Source organism: Apodemus sylvaticus, chromosome 15, assembly GCF_947179515.1.
Source record: "Apodemus sylvaticus chromosome 15, mApoSyl1.1, whole genome shotgun sequence".
NCBI classification, from domain to species: Eukaryota; Metazoa; Chordata; class Mammalia; order Rodentia; family Muridae; genus Apodemus; species Apodemus sylvaticus.
The window spans coordinates 74,843,360-74,863,938 of NC_067486.1; the positions used below are offsets into that span (position 1 = coordinate 74,843,360).

General features: G+C 41.4%; 1 protein-coding gene across 5 annotated transcripts in view; it reads right to left on the reverse strand.

Moving 5' to 3' along the window:
* The window catches only part of Tp63 (tumor protein p63), a 208,975-nt gene that overhangs the window by 22,622 nt on the left and 165,774 nt on the right, over positions 1–20,579 (reverse strand). For 3 of the 5 annotated variants that reach the window (XM_052158311.1, XM_052158313.1, XM_052158314.1), the window contains exons 5-8: positions 5,103–5,289; positions 3,239–3,354; positions 1,823–1,932; positions 1,013–1,149 (exon numbers count right to left, since the gene is read on the reverse strand). In XM_052158311.1, coding sequence (XP_052014271.1) covers positions 1,013–1,149; positions 1,823–1,932; positions 3,239–3,354; positions 5,103–5,289 — 550 coding nt within the window. The remainder of the gene's footprint in view (positions 1–1,012; positions 1,150–1,822; positions 1,933–3,238; positions 3,355–5,102; positions 5,290–20,579) is intronic. The other 2 variants (XM_052158312.1, XM_052158316.1) reach the window with 1 other exon arrangement.

Genomic DNA, 20,579 nt, shown 5'->3' on the forward strand with positions numbered 1-20,579 from the left:
ACTAACAGCTTATAAGATTAAGGCCTTCTCATAAAAGAAGATATATACTTCAAAATACTTGTTGAAAACTGTGCATGACAGTTTATGCCTGAAATTCTAAAACATGGGACCACTGAAGGGAGGGAGTTGATGTGAGTTCAATGCCTCCAGACTGATACAGGTTTCCAGCTCAGGCTGGGATAGAGAGTAGAATCCTTTGTATTTCTTTTATCAAGAACCCTAACAAACTTATTGCAGTGCCATTAGGCTTACATTGATGCAAAATGCTTTCTAGAATAATATTTCTCTATAAGTCAGCAGCGCCTTCAGGACACTATGTGAGTTTCTGAGGGGGAGGCATACACCATGGGTCACCCAAACCTTTTCCAGTGGGAGATCTCTGCTTCCATAATTTTGTACTTTGTGTTTCATGAAATGCCCCATCAAAAATCAGTTAATTAGAATCCAAGTTTAAGAACAGATGATAAGGTGACCGACACCTCATTCTGTTCAACATGTGACAGCAAGGCTCAGTGAGACCACGTCTGTGCATCCTTGGATGCCTACAGAACTGGGTTCTCAGATGGTACCGCTCCTTAGAGTTCCTAGGAGAACAGGTATACCATTGTAACCTCATGCTTAATAGCTGAAAGATCAGTCGATGCCTGGAGCTTTAGGTAGCATTCCACCCAGGTGGAGGGCTTGCAAAAGAAAACACTGGATGTTTCTAATGCGGCAAGTCAAGCGAACCTGAGAATGTGACAAATTTCCAGATGTTACTGATGGTGTTGGTGTGGAAGTCAGGTTCTGAGAAATCCTATGCTAAGAGCTCCGGCTCAGGATGTAGCTTAAGCAAGCTGTTGCAGGTCCACTTCTGCTAGAGACACTCCTACCTGAGCGCTGTGATAGTTAATCACGCTCGCTGCAGAACCACACAGTTTTCCCTGCACACACCTTCCTAATATTTTATCTGCAGAGTCCTACATCTGGAGAAGTCTCGACCCTGCCCCATCTGGCCACTACATCTACTTACGGCGCTTCGTACCATCGCCGTTCTTTGCGCTGTCCGATACTTGCTGCTTTCTGATGCTGTCTTCATCTGCCTTCCGGTCTCTTCCTGGACAAGCACAGATCCGGGCCTCAAAGCAACGTCGGCCCAGGACTTGCCCACTGGAAATTAGAGAAGAATAACAGGTTAAAGTTACAGGTGTCAAGAATTGTCCATTGCCCCCTGCCCCCTAACCACCAACTCGCGCGCGCGCACACACACACCCTTTAGCATAGCTGCTCAGAGCAAGCACCCCAAAGCAGCACCAGGCAAAACAGGAAAGTACTTGTGTGCCATAAGCAATGTGAATAAAAAAAAAAACATTCTATTTCTTCTGCAAAGAACCTCCAAGCCATTAGCTGAACAGCTGTATTTAGCTACAGATTTTGAAGGAAACTCTAGTTAAGCCAGGGGATGTCCTTGGATAAAATCCCCCTCAGGCAGCTCAGACTGCTGAAGGAAACTGTTAAATGCCTTGGGGCCACATGAAAACAAACACTGTCAATCCAAAACAATTCCAGTCAAAAGTCAACAATTTCAGTCTGAAGTGACTGGCATGCCCCACTTGGCTCTTTTTTTGTCCCCTCCTCTACACCCACACCCCTTCCCTGTCTCCACTTTCTCAGATCTTTCTGTGTATACCGCAGATGTGCAGCTCAAAGCACTGAATCTGGGGCTTCTCTTTCTACAAGCAAAGTTAGTGGAAACAAAACAAAACAAAACAAACAACACAGGGTCCACTAGGCCCTTGGCCTCTGGCTGTTGATGAGTACAGTTGTGCTCACTGCTACTTACTCTCTGGTTTCCAGAGTAACAATGATTAAAATTGGACGGCGGTTCATTCCTCCAACACAGCTGCTGTTACACATGAAATTGTACAGGACTGTTGTGAATTCAGTGCCAACCTGAGGCAGGAGAGAAAGACACATATATGTCCATACATGACATAACATGTAATATGGCATGAACTGATGCTTTTGTTCTCAGCTCTGCCTCAAAAACTCCACTTCATGTGGCATGTTTCCTTCTAGGAGAGGATACTGTAAAATCCCCTTGGGAGCTCTCTTTGTCTTGCTTTCTAGAAAGTTTGAAATTAATGTTTTTTAACACAGGAGCAACAGGGACAAGATGAATTACACTGGCTCACTGCTTTTTGGCCCTGGCTCTATGCAACCTCACCCAAATTGCTCATTTCAGTCTATACCACACAGATATCTCTGGAAAAGGAGGGATTTTAAAAAAAATGCCCAGATTAGTAGCAATGCTCTGAGGATATTTTCCTTTGAAGATAAAACAGCATTGCATAGATTTGAATGTGCATCTTCATGAAGAGTATCCTAGAGGTAGAACACCCTCAGAATTAAATGATCTAATTCGTTCATTTATACACAAGGCATGCAAAGCCCAGAGAGGGTGAGTCACATGCCAAAGAGCCCACAGCTAGCTAGGAAACTCTAGCTGACTAGCTTTGTTACCCCTGTGGTCTTGTATATGCTCCACTGTATTTGCTCCACGGCTCTATTCTGTTTCACACACGTGTTTGTAAATGTACCATCTGTTCAAGCTAACTTCAGCTAAACAATGTGCTATAGCTTCTCCCATTTACAATCTACTATTAAAAAAACATAGCATTTGCTTACATGCACTATCAATTCCCTGTCATCTAGATAAAACCATGTTTCACATAACACAGGCTTGTAAGCATCACTTTTTTCTTTGAGGAGGGCAGCATTGTCAGAGTCCCACTACCAAACCAATTCAGTGCTTTTTAAATTTAAGAGTTAAAAAAGGGATTTATTCATTTTTTTATGTGTATGGGCATTTTACTTGGTATATGTGAAGTGTGTGTGTGTGTGTGTGTGTGTGTGTGTGTGGTATGCCCACAGAACAGAGGACATCAAGTGCTCTGGAATAGTTGCAGGCACTTGTGAGGAAGCATGTGTACTGGGGTGGGGCTGGAAACAGAACCAATATCTCTTGGAAAAGAAGCAAGTACTCTTAACTGCTGAGCCTTCGCTCCAGTCCCACATTTAGGATCTTTAAAGGGATGATATGGGAACAAGAGATACTAAAAGAATGCTTTGTAAGTATCTGGTGACAAGGGTGAACACAGTGATAAATGCTAGATCCCACATGTTACCAAATACATGCTATGTCTTCTGCCCTGTTAGCCCAGCTGCAGAACTGCCTCTGCCCTGTTTGCCTGCTTACCTGTGGTGGCTCATAAGGGACCAGCACGCTCTGCCTTCCCGTGATAGGATCTTCTACATACTGGGCATGGCTGTTCCCTTCTACTCGAATCAGATGACTGGGAGGGGCAATCTGTCCTGTGGGTCAGAAAAGGACAGACTAGTCAGTTTACACGCCCTAGTAATCAAGAGTATGAAATGAAATGGCATGGAAATGAATGACGGTGGCCTGAGAAGCTATCTAGTGTCATAAAGGAAACCCATATCCTTGAGCAAAGGACACCCCTCGTGGTCAGTGTCTACCATGGATGACACCTGACACATGATGGCAACACACAGAGCTTTATGATGATCAGTGTCTAGGCAATGGGTCTCTGCAACTCAAGATTAACCACCCAAACTCTCACAGAACACCATCCCACAACTCTGACATCATCCACTGAATAGGATTTTCCTAGTTTCCTTGAAAAAATGGGAAACAAACAAACATAGTCTAAGACTTTGATTGGCAAAAAGCTAAGTGAGAAAGGAAGAAGTTGGCTGAGCATATAATTCAGTGGTAGAACACATGCTTACCAAACATAGGGCCCTGGGTTCGAGCCCTACCACTGAGACAAGACAAGCTGAAGACCAGAAGGTGAGTACTGGTTACCTTTATTTTTTCCTCTCCTATCCATCTTTAGACTTAGCTAGTTATAAAGACAAGAAACTTTCTGGCTTTACTGTGTTCAAAGAGTCCCAGGTTGGAGACAAGAAAAGAGAGCAGGTTTTACAAAGGGCCCAGGCACAGTCCTAAAATTGTGATGTTTGGCAACATTCCAAAAGAAACTGTTTTGAGGCTTAGGAACCATAAAGGTGTCTTTACCCTTTGGCTATGAAGTTCCAGTCTATGAAAACAATCCAATAAAAGTAAAAAGCTAGGAATACCAATATATTTTCTACAGCACTGTTTATTTTGATTGAAACAATATTGTGTGAAAAAATTTAGGACCCCCCCCCCAAATATTGTCATTTTGATGGAACACAGACATTTAGGCAAACTGAAGATGAAGTCTACATGTATGTGGATAATGCAGCCATGCGGACAAAACCAGAAATTAATGTATAAATCTGTCAGAGATGTTTGGCTGCATTTTTACCTTCTAAATCTTTACCTTTTTCTTTCTCCATGAAATTTGCATGAGGTCTTGTCAGTGTCTTAGATTCATACTTTCTGGCTACTTGCCAACATTTATGCTTTCAGTATTTTCAGGGAATCATGCTAACTCCCAACCCATCCCACACTTCCAAACACTCTGAGGATTCCTTTCTGCTTCCAGTACTTGTTTCTTTCGTTCCCATCATGGAACCATTGTGCAAGAGCTACTCAAACCCTTGGATATTCTCACCTCTTCTGCTGCACTGTTGTTTGATTTGGGGCCCACAAGACTGGTATAGATGACACATGGACACAGAACTTAAAAGGGGTCCCCAAGGCCCCTTCCAGTCACCTCTCTTCCTTTCCACTATCCATTTGCTTTCCTTTTATTTACCCATTGTTTGCCATGTCAAATTTTATTCTTTTCTCTCCATTTGTTTGTCCATTTGCTCAGTACATTGATTCTTTCATGCTCCTTCTTTTGACCTTCCTCAGCCTCCCATCCCTCTAAACTTGAAAAATAGCTCTGGGAAGGAATCCAAGTCAAAGGTTATGACAGACATAACAACCCCCATGCAAGTCTGTTTATATCCTCACGTTTGGAAAAGGAAATTAATAAGTACTTCAATTACTGTGAAAGCCCCAATTTTCTTTACCATTATTTTTAGTCTGAAATCAGAACCAGCTTCCTTACCTCCAAAGAGCATGACTGGAGAGTAACAGAATCCCAGAACCCTGTCGTTCTTACCCTCATTGAACTCTCGGCTCAGCTCGTGGTTAGGGCATCGTTTCACAACCTCGGTGACATGCTCCGCTTTCTTGTACACAGGCATGGCACGGATGACAGCGCCCTGTGGGGGTGGGGTCATCACCTTGATCTGGATGGGGCACGTCTTCGCAATCTGGCAGTACAGCTTCTTCAGTTCAGTGGAATACTGCTTAGAGACGACAGGGCCCCATGGGAAGGGAGAAAGAACCAATATGAGATACTACTTCAAATCAGAAGAAGATAAGCACAACCACTTTTGAAAGCCCTTCTAGCTATATGCTAAGTTCTGGCTAGAAGAAATGTGGCACATACCAACTTTTTAATGGAAAGCTATATTTATTAGTCAAGTTGATAATTCTTGCTACTTTAAATAAAATTTTGTTTCTAAAAATATAGTATCATTATAATATTATTTCCTCCCCCTTCTCTCTCTCTCTCTCTCTCTCTCTCTCGGTCTCTCTCTGTCTCTCTGTTGTTTTGTTATTTGTTTGCTTGTTTGAACAAGATCTAACTATATAGCACCCAACTACCCAATTCCTTATTTATTATCTCTCTCTCTCTTTTTCTCTCTTTCTTGCTCTCTCACTCACCCTCTCGCTCTCTCACTCACCTTCTCGCTCTCTCCCTCTTTCTCTTTCTCTTCCTAGCCCATGAAGTCCAATTTGTACAGTCTAAATACACTTGAATGTGTAGCCTACTCTGGGGCCTGGCCCACCTATCAGAGAACAGCTTGAAATTTTCAGAGAGCTGTCTGACTCTTTTCCCAAGTACTGGGAATAAAACTCTGGACTACAATGTCTGGCCTTTTTTCTGTCTTTAGGATGAGGAGATTTACGTTCACAGGGGGTTTAAAAATAATACAACGTGTCAAAAGGCCCAATATGTTGGCTGTTGACAGTTTCTGGAAATGGAAGGTCCAGTTTTCTTTAAGGTTGTATCCTCTGATAGATGGGCCAGGCCCTAGAGTAGGCTACACATTCAATTGTATTTAGACTGTACAAACTGGACTTCATGGACTAGGAAGAGAAAGAGCAAGAGGGAGAGGGAGAGAGCAAGAGGGTGAGTGAGAGAGCGAGAAAGAGAGAGATTGTGTGTGTGTGTGTGTGTGTGTGTGTGTGTGTGTGTGAGAGAGAGAGAGAGAGAGAGAGAGAGAGAGAGAGAGAGAGAGAGAGAGAGAGAGAATGAATAAGGAATTGGGTAGTTGGGTAGATCTGCGGGATGTTGGGGAAAGAGAAATGAATATGATTAAAACACTGTATGAAATTTTAGGATAAAATTATTATTGAACATAATGTTACCACGAACAATTTCACAAGGGTACCAGAAATAAACAGGAAACAATGATTCAAGCTTTATGGTTAGATGGCTAAGAGATTAATGGGAATTAGAGTTTGTGGGACTTGTTTTTAAGATGGGGTATCTGGCAAAATCTGATGAGATTTTTGTCTGAGACCCATAGCTAAGTGCTACACCACAAGAGGTCCCCCTATGTTCTGGGCTCACTGTGTGGTTCTGCCGAGAGAGAGAGAGAGAGAGAGAAGAGAGAGAGAGAGAGAGAGAGAGAGAGAGAGAGAGAGAGAGAGAGAGAGAGAGAGAGAGAGAGAGAGAACACACATAAGCCAGAAGGAAGCTGTTGGTCTTCTCCCCTAAAAGGCCAGCAGGTTAGGAATCAGCTACTCATGGTTCTGAAGGGAGCTGGTGCAGCTGTACACATCTGTCCAGTCGCATGTCATTAAATAGTTCCTTAATACTCCTTTTCTTCAAGGAGGGCACATTCCCTGGGGATCAGCTGGTTTAGAACTGGCAAAATCTGGTTAGAAATGCCAGAGATCTAAGAGGAAAAGCTCTGTCCTGTGTTGCCTCCTCTTGCTACCTTGGAATCAGAATAGAAACTGTTTTTCCTGATCCCCTTTGAGTGTTAAACCTTATTGACTGAGCTCCTGGGGCCAAGGTCTCAAGGCTGCTTTCCTACTCCCTCCAATGCTGAGGTAAAACCACCCAGGCACTAGAGATCACAGCCAAGAGTGGGCACCTAGTAACACACATCCAAACAAGGGTAAACAGGGCCGCAGGTTGCTGGCCCACGCTGGCAGCATCTTCCTCCCGGGGAGAAAGAGTCAGAAGGACAAAGCCCGAACGAACCACAAAGAGATTCATTTTTTATATGACCCACCTAAAATCTGACTAAAGGACAACACCTACTTTAAAAAAATCCCATTTAAATGTACTGCATTGCTTCATTTTGAAACAGAATATTTATTTAAATAGCACTTGATTTTCTTCCGAGCATTTCAGCATATGAAACTTTCAGTTAAAATTTCTTGCTGCTAGGATGGTATTGTGAAATCAGTCGTTCATGCCCACAGGCCAGGGATTAAACACAGTAAAAAGGTTTTTCATACCTTGAAGTTAAGGAAGTGTGCCAAAAAAAAAAAAAAAAAAACCACAGAAATAAGTTTCTTCTTGGGAAAGGCTGAATGAAATGCAGATGAATATTTTTGCTCTTGTGTTCTTAAATGATGACTTTACAGAAACATCGTGTTAGGGCATATTAAGAACTCACGTCCACACAGAGTGCCAAAGAAGTCAGCGTATCTATTTGTGTTTTAGTTGCAAGAAATACTTTATGTAATCCTTGCGAGTGTTGCAGAAAACAAAATGAGCCTTAGGAAATATGAAAAAATAATAAGTTTGTCAGCTAACAACTGACGGTAACTAAAGTCTCCTTGTAAGCAAGTGAGAACTATAAGTAAAAAGAATAAATGTTCAGAAGAGGACAGGTTCCCAAGAGTAAAAATCCACTGGAGTAATTAGTATACTATAAACTGAGGCAAAAACAAAAACAAAAACTAAAAAAAGGGGGGGGGGGGGGCTGGGGTATACCACATCAGGTGCTTGCCTACTTTAACTCTCTATCAATGTAGAAACTGAGTGAAGTCACAGTAGGAAGATCAAGACTTTAAAGTCATTCTTGAGTACATAGTGAGTTTGGAGATATATGATGCAATTGGGATATATGATACAATTGTTTAAAACAAAAAACACTCCCTCAAAAAAGAAAGGAAAGGAAAGGGAAGGGAAGGGAAGGGAAGGGAAGGGGAGGGGAGGGGAGGGGAGGGGAGGGAAGGGAAGGGAAGGAAGGTAGGAAGGCAGACAGGCAAGGAAGGAAGGAAGGAGGGAGGGAGGGAGGGAAAGAGGGAGGGAGGGAGGGCAGACAAGGCAAAGTTAAGGCTTTGTCAAGCACAGACCCTTATTCATCCGTGGGGATGTAGGTTGGCAATCTAGCTTCTGACTTTCAATAATGAGTGCTGTTATTAGAAAGTGAATCTTCTCTCAAAGCTATGAGGAAGGGATTACTGGTCTCTTATCTGAGCCCCTGGAGCCAGAGGATTCAGTATCTGGAGCTTTTTAGGTATTACAAAGGGGAGAAAGTTCATGAAGTGTTTATCCTGAATACCAGCCATGAGGACTAAGGCCTGCACTCTATGACTATGCCAACATCTCTACGGAAACCATCAGCATCTACACTGACCAGGGAGCGACTTCTAAGCCTCTGAATTTGGGTTGAATTTAATCAAGAGATGACTTTTCCAACAAACTTAAAAAATCAAAACAGACAAAAACCATGTTTCATTTTTAGAGCTATTTAAATTCAGAATTGCATATAAGAGATAATGGACCTCTATCATCATCATCATCATCATCATCATCATCATCATCATCATCATAGTCATCATCATCATCAATTTAATAGATAAAAAAATTAAGGCAAAGAAAAGCCTTTCCTGAGGCTACACAGGCATCACATAGCTCCACATCATTTTCCTATAGCAGCAGATCATTTTTCTATTTTCTTGTGAAAGGGGAAAAATGTACTTTTACTTGTTTCTAATGTACTGTATCAGGCTCCTTTATGAAGGACCTTCCAATGTATACAATTGCTGGTGTCACTGTTCTGGAGCTCAAAAGGGTTATTTTTCTGATAATAATATAGAGGTTATTTTTCATTGACTGTAGTGCCTGCACAAAGAAAGAAAGTTTTAAAAAGACACTGGGCTAGGAGGAAGACCTGGGTTTTCTCTCAGTACTGTTGGACATATGGCTCTGAGGAAGGCAAGGGTAACCAATCCTCCCTCTATCATGGCTTGCTAAGGACTCTATAAGGCACTTTGTAATCTGGCCTATCCAATTCTCATCTTTCTAAAGCTCTTCCTGATTTATCTCTGTCAGCTTAATAGAAACACACACACATACACACTCTCTCTCTCTCTTTCTTCTTTTTATTCTTTCTTCCTTCATTCTGTCCTTCCTTTTTTCTATGTATAGGTGTGTACTTTGCCTGTACATATGTGTATATGTGTACCATCTGCAGAATCCAGAAGCCCTCAGTTTAGTTCCGCTGAAATGAGTTACAGATGGTTGTGATATGCTATGTAGGTTCTGGGAACCAATATTCAGGTCCTCTGTAAGAGCAATATGTCCTCTTAACCATGAAGCCTCCAAGCCATCTCTGCAGCTTCTGATCTAAACGTTTCAACCCAACTCTGTAAGCACATCATGTGTCCATCCTCACAATTCAAGTGTGTTGTTCCCCATCTGGTACAATCTGCTTTTCTCTTGGTTCTTTCTATCCTGTCAGGGCAATTTATAGATTCCCCAGTAGCCCCACATCTGCGATGTTACCTTTCCATATTCTCCAGTGCTGCTCACAATGTTTCCTATTTGACCAAATCAAGCTGCATGACCAGGGCCCAGCTGTATTATGTAGACTGCATCTGGTTAAACCCCAGGCTCATACTACAGAAGCTGTAGAAATGCAGAGGCCTGACGTGACCCTTCTTTGCAGAGTCAAGTCTCCATCACTGTTTCCTTCACTGCTAGCAAATGAGTTCTGATAACACCATGACTCAATATGACTTTCCAGTTCTAAACTTAGTCTCTCTAACCTCTCCTGATTTAAATCCTTCAGATTTAGCCTCCTCCTTTATCCCTTAGCAAATAGACTTGTCATCTTTCCCTTGATTTTCAAATTTATACAAGATAGCAAAAATGGGAAGTGGATTTACATCAATATTTGTAAACACCGTGGTGACCCATGTTGGCAGAGACTGCAGTTTGAGCACATACAGTGTTTGGAATCTGACTCTTTGATTCTGGGATTTCCAAAAATAATCTCTTATTTGATCTTCAACTCTGGCTTGAGGTTTCTGAACTCCAAAGCCTAATTTATTCATTCAAAATTTTTTCCATGTGGGTGTCTTTTGCCTCAATCAGCTTTACTGATGTAAAATTTTACTGATGTAAAATTTTCTGTAAATTGTTGCAGTTTTAAACTGTTTAATTTGGTGACTTTAAAAAAAAAAGTATCGAGTTGAATACTCAGAGCCACATCCCACAGAGAGAACCGCTCCCATCTCTTCTCAAAGGCTCTCACCTGTGTTATCACCCTATCCCCCAACCCCGGCTCCAAGCAACCATCTGCTTGCTTTTGGCACACTTTAGTTTCACCTTTGTGGAATTCCACACAAATGGCCAGAATATTACACAATTTCTTGCAATGATACTTTTGAAAAATCTGCACGGCTTTGCCTATGTCATACTCTGTTTTATCTAGCAGTGGGATTCTATTACTTACCATTTCCTTATTTCCAGTTTTCTCTGCTAGGGCTAAATTACATATACAACTTACTGTGGAGACATGAATTTATGCTTTTCTTAAATAACTGATTTTTCTGGGTTGACCATGTCCCTTGGGACCTTGCTAAATTTACTTCCTAGTTTCAGCAGATTACAAACATGTCATCTGCAAATAGAATCTTACTTCTACCAAAGGCTAATTCTCTAGGCCAGAGAGACCTGCCACTAGGCTTTGAGAGATCTTTTTCCTTGTATATAAACATTTAAATAAACTGAAACAAACAAACACACACACACACACACATATACACATCACTGATTTAATGTCCTATGCCTATGTTTTAACTTTAAAACATGATAAATCTTCTGTTTTTATTCTATCCCATTTATTAACACCAATCATTCATTTTTTTATCCACACCTCATTGTCTGTCTCAAGACATGAGAACATCTCTTCCTTTTGTTGTTATTTTGAGAGAGCCTCTCTGCTGTGTTCTTGCCTGTATGTAATGTTTCCCACAGTGAGTTCTGCCTGTGTGTAATGTTTCCCACAGTGAGTTCTGTGGTATTCTACCTAGACACTGGTCTAACTCTTCTGTATTGCAAATAATGCCATTCCTTACACCATTTACATCTCCTTTAACAGCCTCCTCTCCTCTTAGCCTGTTGGCCTGTCTTTACTATGTTTTTCTCCAATGGTGTTTCTTTAGGGGCCTATATTTTATTTTTTTCTACTGAAGTCACCTTCTAAATACCTTTTTTTGGAATTCCTAAGATAATTCCTTTGACTCTTTACCTTGATTCTCTTTAGTTAATGTTGGGTTTATCCTAAAGACTCAGAATTTGTATTTACTGTCATCCAAGAATACGCTAAGATATATTCAGAGCTAATGTTGGTGTCTCCTTTTATGTTTTTCTATTTGTGAAAGCTTGCACGACTGCATACAGACATGGGATAAACAGAAGAGGCAGGACTTAAAGCTGGTCTTTTGACTTCTAATCCAGTAATTGTTGCCCAGAATTGTTTGTCAGACAAGAGTCTGTTTCCTGGCTTTGGAACTGGATCCTTTTCTCTTTCACAAGACTGCTTTCTTAACTCCAGTGCTGCCTTATGTTATTTTATCTTATTCAACTAGAATTAAACCAACCTCTCCTCTATTTGTTGCTGACCCCATTGGCTGAACCAGGTCTTGGTTGACTACTGAGTATCAGGGACCCTATGTTAAGGTTAGCTCATACATTCAGTTTGATTTTAGAAAGAAGAGAAATAAGCAACTGTCATTGTTTTTATTAGCGTCTTTAGTTATAAATAACATTTCCTGATGCTTTGTACATCGTTTTCATGAAGAAAACAAGAGGACTCTGTTGTTCTAAGTCCAAATGCCTTCCCTATCTATCCATCTTTTCAGTTCTTTCACTGCCCCAATTTTGGTTCTTAATCCTTAGTCTGAATAGATGATGTTGGGCATCAACTTTTTCTTTACTATTTTTAAGATCACTCCCACTGAGAACTTCCTCTTTTTCTACTTTCTCTGACTGCATTTACCTCCTCCAACCCACCCACATTCAAGTCATCAGCAAATGCATCCTCAGAGCTGATTAAAATGCATCTAAAAACACAGTTCTATTCACACTGTCCACAATTTATTCAGGCATCCATGCTCCTATACACAAACACTGCTCATTCAGTTAGCAATGGAACGGAGGGAGGAGAACTAGATGATACAATATAGAGGGGAGAATTCTTACTTTATAATATGGTACTTAATAAAAAATGTGAAGCGACATAAAATGCTAAAATGTTGGAAACTACCTGGGTATCTTAAGTCACTTGCTTTTTCTGTTCTTAACCTTTACAGTGTTTCCTGCTGAGCTAAGTAATACACAACTATATTCCCGATTCTCAGGAGGTAGAAACAGGTGGATGGCAAGTTTAAGACCCAACTAAGATACACAAAGACTCTGTCCAAAATAAAGCACACAGGAATAAACCGTAATTGTGATGCTTAATTTTAACTGTTGATTTGACGTGATTAAGAAATTTCTGGATTAGTAACTCACACCTCGGCTGCATGAGAGGACATTGCTAACCATCATTGGAGTGAGAAGGCTCTGGTATAAAGAAGGCTTAATGTGTTGAGGCACTTGAAGAAACACTGGGAGATGTGACACTGTGTGAGGCAGGGTCCATTTGGAAGAAGTAGGTCACAGGGGTTGGAATCTGCCCCGGCATTTTCCTATCTTCTAGCTGCTGTTTCATGCCCACTATGGTATGAGGATATAGCATACACTGCCTGCCTTTGTGGAGATCATGCCTTTCTGAAACCATGAAGTGATCTTTCTTTTTTAAAAAACGTTTCTGTCAGACATAAAGTTACAGTAATAATTAAAATGATTAACATACTATGTATGTTATTAAATATATTAATTATAGATATATTAAATATGTTAGCTTAAAGGAATATATTGTATTAAATATATAGATAGATTTTGTGTGTGTGTGTGTGTGTGTGTGTGTGTGCTGAGGGTAAAACCCAGCAACTTGTGCTTTTCAATGAGCTATGTCTCTAGCCCCCTAATTTATATTTTCCTTCTGTAAAGGTAGGATGAGACTCATTACCCTGTAAAATTGTGACAGACCTATGATTTCAGAAGCCACAGAACACAGGCTATGCAAGAGACTGGAGGAAATATTATAGTATTTTGTCTAAACCTTCTTCTCCCTTTAATTTTCATATATAAAATAGCCATAGAGAGGTAATACTCATTCATTAATTCAACAAATATGTATTAAGCACATTCTCGGCACCAGGACCAGTCTTGTAGCCATACCCTTTACTATCAAGGAGGTGGCTTAAAGGAAACATCCATTGGTATTAAATTAGTTCTACAACTTTAATACAATCCCTTAAGAGAAAGCAGAGATAGCTAAGGTACAAGTGATGGCACATTCCATCTGGAAGAAATGGAGGCTTTCTGAGGCTAACCCAGGCCGTCGGAAAGCAGATTCAGATGTCCCAAGTTTTGCAAGAGATTTACATATCATATTCTAATTACAGAGTTTCCATAGGAAAATCAACATGGCATCTTTAAGGTTGGCCCCCAGTTCTGTCTCTACCACTCAGCAGCCGTACTTCAAGGAACTTTCAACTTCAGATAAAACTTTTGCTAAATTTTTCTTAGGAAGTTAGCTCTAGAAGTTTTGAGCAACAGGATCAGAGCATTGGGTCTAGCTACTGAATTTAAAGATGAGAAGTAAAAACCCCAGAGAGAAGACCTTGGCAGGCAGACTTCGGCTTGCAGACTAGTGGTCTTCCCTGAGTACCACACAGCTTTAGCGCAGAGGCCCAAGGTTGAACTGCTGCTTGATAACAGTGGATTTAAATAAACACACAGTGACAAGAGCACATGGCCACAGATGCTAGAAGGTTGCTGAAAGATCAGATTTTAGAAACATTGCCAACTTTCAGAAGGCTACAAGGACACTCACTGACTTGTGATTTGGTGCCACATACCTGCTTTTGTTTTTTTCTGGGAGTTGCAGTTTTATTCCCTAAATGTCAGCACATTTTCAAACTGGAGTCAGAAGTAACTGTAACATAAAATGTCTACCTCTAGCTGAACAACCTTCTCCACAGCTCTTGGGATGAGTCAGCTGCTTTCTGCTGATCCTGCTGTGTACTTAGAGGAGGCAGCAAGTGCAGGCGCAACTCTCTATGAGGGCCTCATCATGAAATCATGCATCCAAATGATATGATAGATAGGAGGGAAATCAAGAAAGAATATTTGACATAATTTGATCCCAGATTTAAAAGTAATTGATTTTTCCAAAGAAGTGGAGAACATGAGATTCCCTAAGAAGGTGCAGGTAACTCCCAGAATTCCCTTAGATAATTAGTCATCTAGATGGAAAAATGAGGGTACTTAGTAAGATGATCTTGCAGGAATGTCCAATTATTATTGTTGTTCTTGTTATATTGTATTTATGATGTATGTATAGGACTCAACCCATTTGTGCCACACTATGCACAACCTTATGGCGTCAGTTTTCTCCTTCCTTCTTTGCATAAATTTAGGGGACTAAATTAGGTCAGAGTTTGAGCAGGTGATGTCTTTACCCACTGAGCTACATTACCACCCCATGCACAACAATTTTCTGACATTGGGACAATATATCTTCATGTACAAAACTCATGCCTGAGTGATTACAAAATGATTAAAATACTAGTGTATTATTTTAAGGCCATTTATAATTTCCTGGGGGCTGCATGTAGGCTGTGGTTTGGACAGTAGGCTGCCAGTAGTTACTCTACTTTAAATGTGTTGTCATTGATGATGAATCTCAAAAAACACTGTTTTCAGGGTCACACTGCTCAAGGGATTTGTAAAGATGAGATAAAATGTTAGTAAAATCAGTCTAGGAACCCAGCATGCATATCGATGCATACGTAGGCACCTGTAATTCTAATCTCTCTTCATGCTAAAGAAGCATCAGTTCTTCAGAAAAAATCAAGAGCCTAATTTCATGTTAAGGCTCAGCCACATTGCCCATATGTATGCAATCATTAGAGTTTAAACATCAACATAAAGCAATTATTTCCTCAGTGGCCTGGAAGCAAGGTGCTGGAGAGCGGTGGCTGAGCTGAATTCTTTCATGCTATACAATATCCCTGACCACATAGAAAAGGAAGCTTTGCTGAAGTTTTGTTTTGTTTTGGGAAAGAAGGGGACAGGTTTGGCATATGCAGAGAAGATCTGCTTAAAGCCAAATATCATGTTCAAATAAAATTATTCCAAGGGATTTGGTGAAACAAGGGCAGATTCAGCTCCTTTGCTTAATAATATGTTGCAAATAGAAGGGAGGGCCAGAAAAGCATTCCGGTGGTGAGGACCCCACTGCCAGCACCTGCCTCAGTGACATTCTATATTACACACTCTTGGCTGCTAGACTGGTAATTCAGTATCACATAGAGATGCCAGCTAATCTCAGCACACACCTGCGTATGCTCTCAGTGGCTCTCGCTTCCTTAGCAGACACAGCTAAGACCTTCCCTCCCCAATTGTATCAAAACAGCTCAACACAAATGATAAGTTAACTCTTTTGTTATTTTCAGGGAAAAAATACAATATATTAAATTCAGTATGGGTAGAATGAACTTCCGCGCAAGGATTAATCAATATCCCACCTCATCATGTTTCTTCTTAATGGAGCAAATGCACAATGTCAAAGCTATCCTTGAACCTTCATTCTAGACCAGCCTACATCAGCCATGGTATTTTACTACAAGAGAATATTCTAATGATCTCTATTAATGTAATACTGCGTACATCATGACCTATTTGGAGGCAATCTACATGAAAATATATCCTTCCCTTACTAATATTGGAGCAAATCACCTACCCAGAGAATGTGTCTGGATCTGAAGAAAAGGAGAAGAAATCTAATGCATACATAAAACCACCAATAAATAGAAAAAATCTTATTTTATTCCATGTATTATGAGTAGATTTGACTTAAAATTAAGAAAGAAAATCATCAGAATTTACAAATAACCCAAAGATAACTCCCCTTCACTAAAAGGAAATGTAAGATAATCTTCCAGTTCATAGATTCCCTTTGAAGAGACCCCAAAAGAACGTAAGAGGTCAAATGCATTCCGTAGTGCCTCAAATACCCGGAAGCACACAATGAGAGGAACAGGCAGTGTCGAAGCAGCCAAGGCCGTGCATCCCGGAAGAACTCTTAATGTACATGAAGTCTGTCTTCAGTTGTTTCAGTGCTATCTTGAAGCACTCAGTGACCACTTCGTTTTTCCTTCCTAAACTCTATCCTTGAGAATAGTCATATTTATAATGGTAAGAATGTGGCAAAGTCATAATTGGAATTAGTACAAAAGAAGAAAATCAGAAAACACATGCAGGGTTGAGGGAGGACAAAAGAAAGAGCTGGCAAGTACCAGAATGACAGAGATTCACACACAGCAGACTGAGGGGGAAGGCAGGAGGACATACATGGCGAGCTGTGTGTTTTCATCAGGGCATGTTGGGAAGCTAATCCTAACGTTTCTGGTTTACTAACATGCAAAAGAACTGTACTCAGAGAACAAAACAGGCTTGATCTGAGAAAAGCATATTGAATAACTTGAGTGCATATTAAACTATGGGTTGCACTCCCTGAAAACCCATTGGCCAAACAGTCCAACAGCACACACATCCAGGGATAGATTTTGTTCTGAATAGTCTAAACAAAATTCAAGATGGTGAGTGTTTTATGGTGCACAGTTTACCAAAACACAAGAAAGGATAAGGGAGCAGAGAGGGACTGAGTATCAGAAGTTTTGTTAAAACTCAAAATATCTATGTAGCCCTGGATATTTTGGGAATCACTCTGTAGACCAGGCTAGCCTCAAACTGGCAGAGATCCTCTGTCTATCTGTCTAGAGTACTGGGATTGGGCAGTGGTGGCATACATCTTTAATCCCAGCAGTGGAAGCAGACACAGGTGAAGATCTGTAAATTCTGTGTAAGCCTGGTCTACAGAGTGAGTTCAAGGACAGTCAGGGCTACACAGAGAAACCTGCCTTAAACTCCTCCTCCCCCAGAAAGAAAACAACAAACAAACAAATCCATCAAGGAGCTTGCACTCCTAGGTGATTCAGGCCATACTCTTCTCCGTTCTGGAATTAGGAACAGAGCTCAAGGGCACAAAGTCTCTACTTCCCCACTCACTTTCTGAGTCATATATGCGAGATCACTTCAGACCCCAACCCCTTGAGTAATGTATGAGTTCTTCTACCATCAAACTCTAGCTGCAGCAGAGAAGAAAGGCTTTGGAAGTAAGCTCATGGGCAGATCGCAGGCCTCCCTAATCTACTGGCTCTATAGTAAGGGTCAGGCTGGAGCAAACCCCCACACTGGCCCCACAGCCACCTGGCAGGGCTTCCTTCTCCCCACCTCTCTTCCTGCCACAGTAGTCTAGCTGCCAGACATGTACGAATTGTGCTCTTGATAGTTTGGAAAAAAAAATCTTTCCTTCCAGCACTTTTCCTGACAGCCCCAGCCAAAGGGCAGCCTGTTGCCACCTGTCAGTTGTGGGGATTAATTACCTGAGCTAAGGCTGGGAGCGGCTCATTCTTCCCAGGGCCTCTCCCGCAGATGCAGATATTAAGCAGGTGGGCTGTCTGCTTTCTACCTACTCTGAAGGCCGACCAGTGGGTCTACCCTGTCTGGCAGATGGGGATCAGGGGATACTGGATATGTATTGTGCAGTAACACTTCCGGTGAGAGGACCGTGCCCTGGGACTTGACTGGAGGTCATAGCTAACCCTGTGACTGTCTGAGGGCAGCCACCACTGGGGAGACAGCTCTGCCTTCCCAGCTGGAGGGAAGCATATTGGCACCATCCTTAAGCAGGGGCTGGGGTGGCGCCTGCCAGCCTACAACTTGCCTAAGGATATGAATTTAGAAAGCCAGTTAAGAAAGATTTGACATACTTGCTTGGTGATTTTGCAACATTCTCTTTAGCAAACTGAAATGGCCTCTATCTAGTCACCCAATGTTCCCATATTAGCCAGACCTGGCCAGGGATACAGTCATAGTCAACTTCATATATATATATATATATATATATATATATATATATATATATATATATATATATATATATTCTTTGTTTACATTCCAAATGATTTCCTCTTTCCCAGATCCCCCCTCCTTATATGTCCCATAAACCTTCTTCTCTCCACCCATTCTCCAATCACCTCTCTCCTTTTTCTGTCCTGATACTCCCCTCCATTGCTAGATCCTTTCCAGGATCAGGACCCTCTCCATACTTCTTCATGGGAGTCATTTGTTATGCTATTTCTTAAAGTTGACTGTGGGAGGCATTTGTTTTTGGGTGTTAGCTTGTTTTCATGTATTACCCAAAGTCACCTTCATCGGGCCAGAAGGCTAGAGAGAGGTGAATTGCCTGCACTGTGAGCAGTTAAATGTTCACACATGTTAATAACTTGGAGGCCTCAGAGGAAACTCTGGAGAGACTGTCTTCTCAGTGCTGACCAAACATTTGCAAACAGTTTCCCTCAATAAAACAATCCCAGGTATTCACCAGAGGAAGGAGGAGAAGCAGGATTCTATAGTGACATTCTTCTACTCTGGAGTAGTAAGGGGAAGAAAAACTTCTCACCCTCACTGGGCCCATTCCATTTAATTTGCTAAAGAGTGAGGGACTCAGAGAAACCATCACACAAGGAGTAAGTTAGAATTTAAAACCCACAACTTCTCATTTGCAACCTTATAATCATCTCCTGTGAAACACAGCTGTAACTTCTCAGGATGAAGGTATCTGGAGAGCCAGGGTGGAGGGGCAGATGAGGAAGCTGTGTGGAACTAGAGACGCGTAGGTCTTGCTCTCCTCCTTACCCCTCTCTGCCCGCCTCCCTCCTTGGATCCCTCCATCTCCTAATCTAACCCTCTATCCCACCATATCTGTCAGTCACACCATTTCTCTTCCATTCACAAGCTGCACACCCATCTAGGACAATGGTTTTCAACCTGTGGATCACGACCCCTTTGGAGGCCACATATCAGATATCCTGCACATCTGCTATTATGATTACATTACGTTACACTTCCTGATAGTAGTAAATTACAGTCGTGAAATAGCAACGAAATAATATTGTGGATGGCGGGGGGTCACCACAGCACGAGAAATAGTATTAAAGGGTCACAGCAGTTGGGAACAACTGATCTAGGAGATTGCTCCACACTTAGCTATCACTTGCCCTTAGGTGGAGAAAGTGTCTTTCCTCTCCCTCAGGGTGACTCTGAGATTCCCAAGAGTCTCTAATGCTCCCAAGTAACCTCAAATAACCCCCAAACCTTTTGCCCCTTCTCTTTCCTCAGCCTGTCCTTAGTTTATCAAGAAAGGCACTTTTATTTATTAAGCTCGTCCTGGGACTCAGGTCTTGCACTGCCACAGGGTCATGGTGTCTTTTGCCTACTCCAAGACAAAGCCTCATGTCTGAAGTGGGGGTTTTCCCTCCCTATCCTTCTATGCTGCTGTAACAGAACTCTCTGCTTATGCAGGCATACTCCTTCCTTTCTAAAATGCCTCCTGGTAAATTGTTTCTGGATCTCTATCCTAATGAGAACAATTATCCTTCGGAATAGAAATGGGTTGAAAAGCCATTTGGCACTGGGGGGCATCTATAGCTCTCTTCCTACGTGATAGCCCAGGCATTTCTGACAAAATGACACTATAGTCATTGGAACTTTTATCTTTCCTTGCCAAAATGATGCTTCTTTGAAGTTCGGTCTATACACCTACTCTAAAAGGAGTCATTCATGGACATTTGCTGGTGTCTGTGAGGTATTTGTCTTTTCTTATAGTAAGCTAGATAAGCCCGTTAGACAAGAGGATATATTGATTATTACCAAGGTCATAGAAGCTAATGGCATAGAACTGGTGTCCCCTGAAACTGCCATCACTCTCCATCTCATACATCGTTTCAATCTCCTGTTTATTTAACTCTGGGAAGTAGATGTTTAAATAGATACTTTGTTTACAGAAGAGTAAGTGTAGAAATGCAGATTTGAATCCAGTGCATTAGCTATGTATACCTTTATACCACCTAAGCACATCACCCAATGGCAATGCTGCTGTCCATGTTCATTTATAGATTCCTGCTGTGATCAAGTTACTGTACCACCTGCTAATGTGAGAATACATGCACAGTAAGTCTCTCCCCTCCCTTTTGGAAAACATAACCTACATATTTATCCACAGGAGAAATAAATTATAAATGTAATTTAGGATGA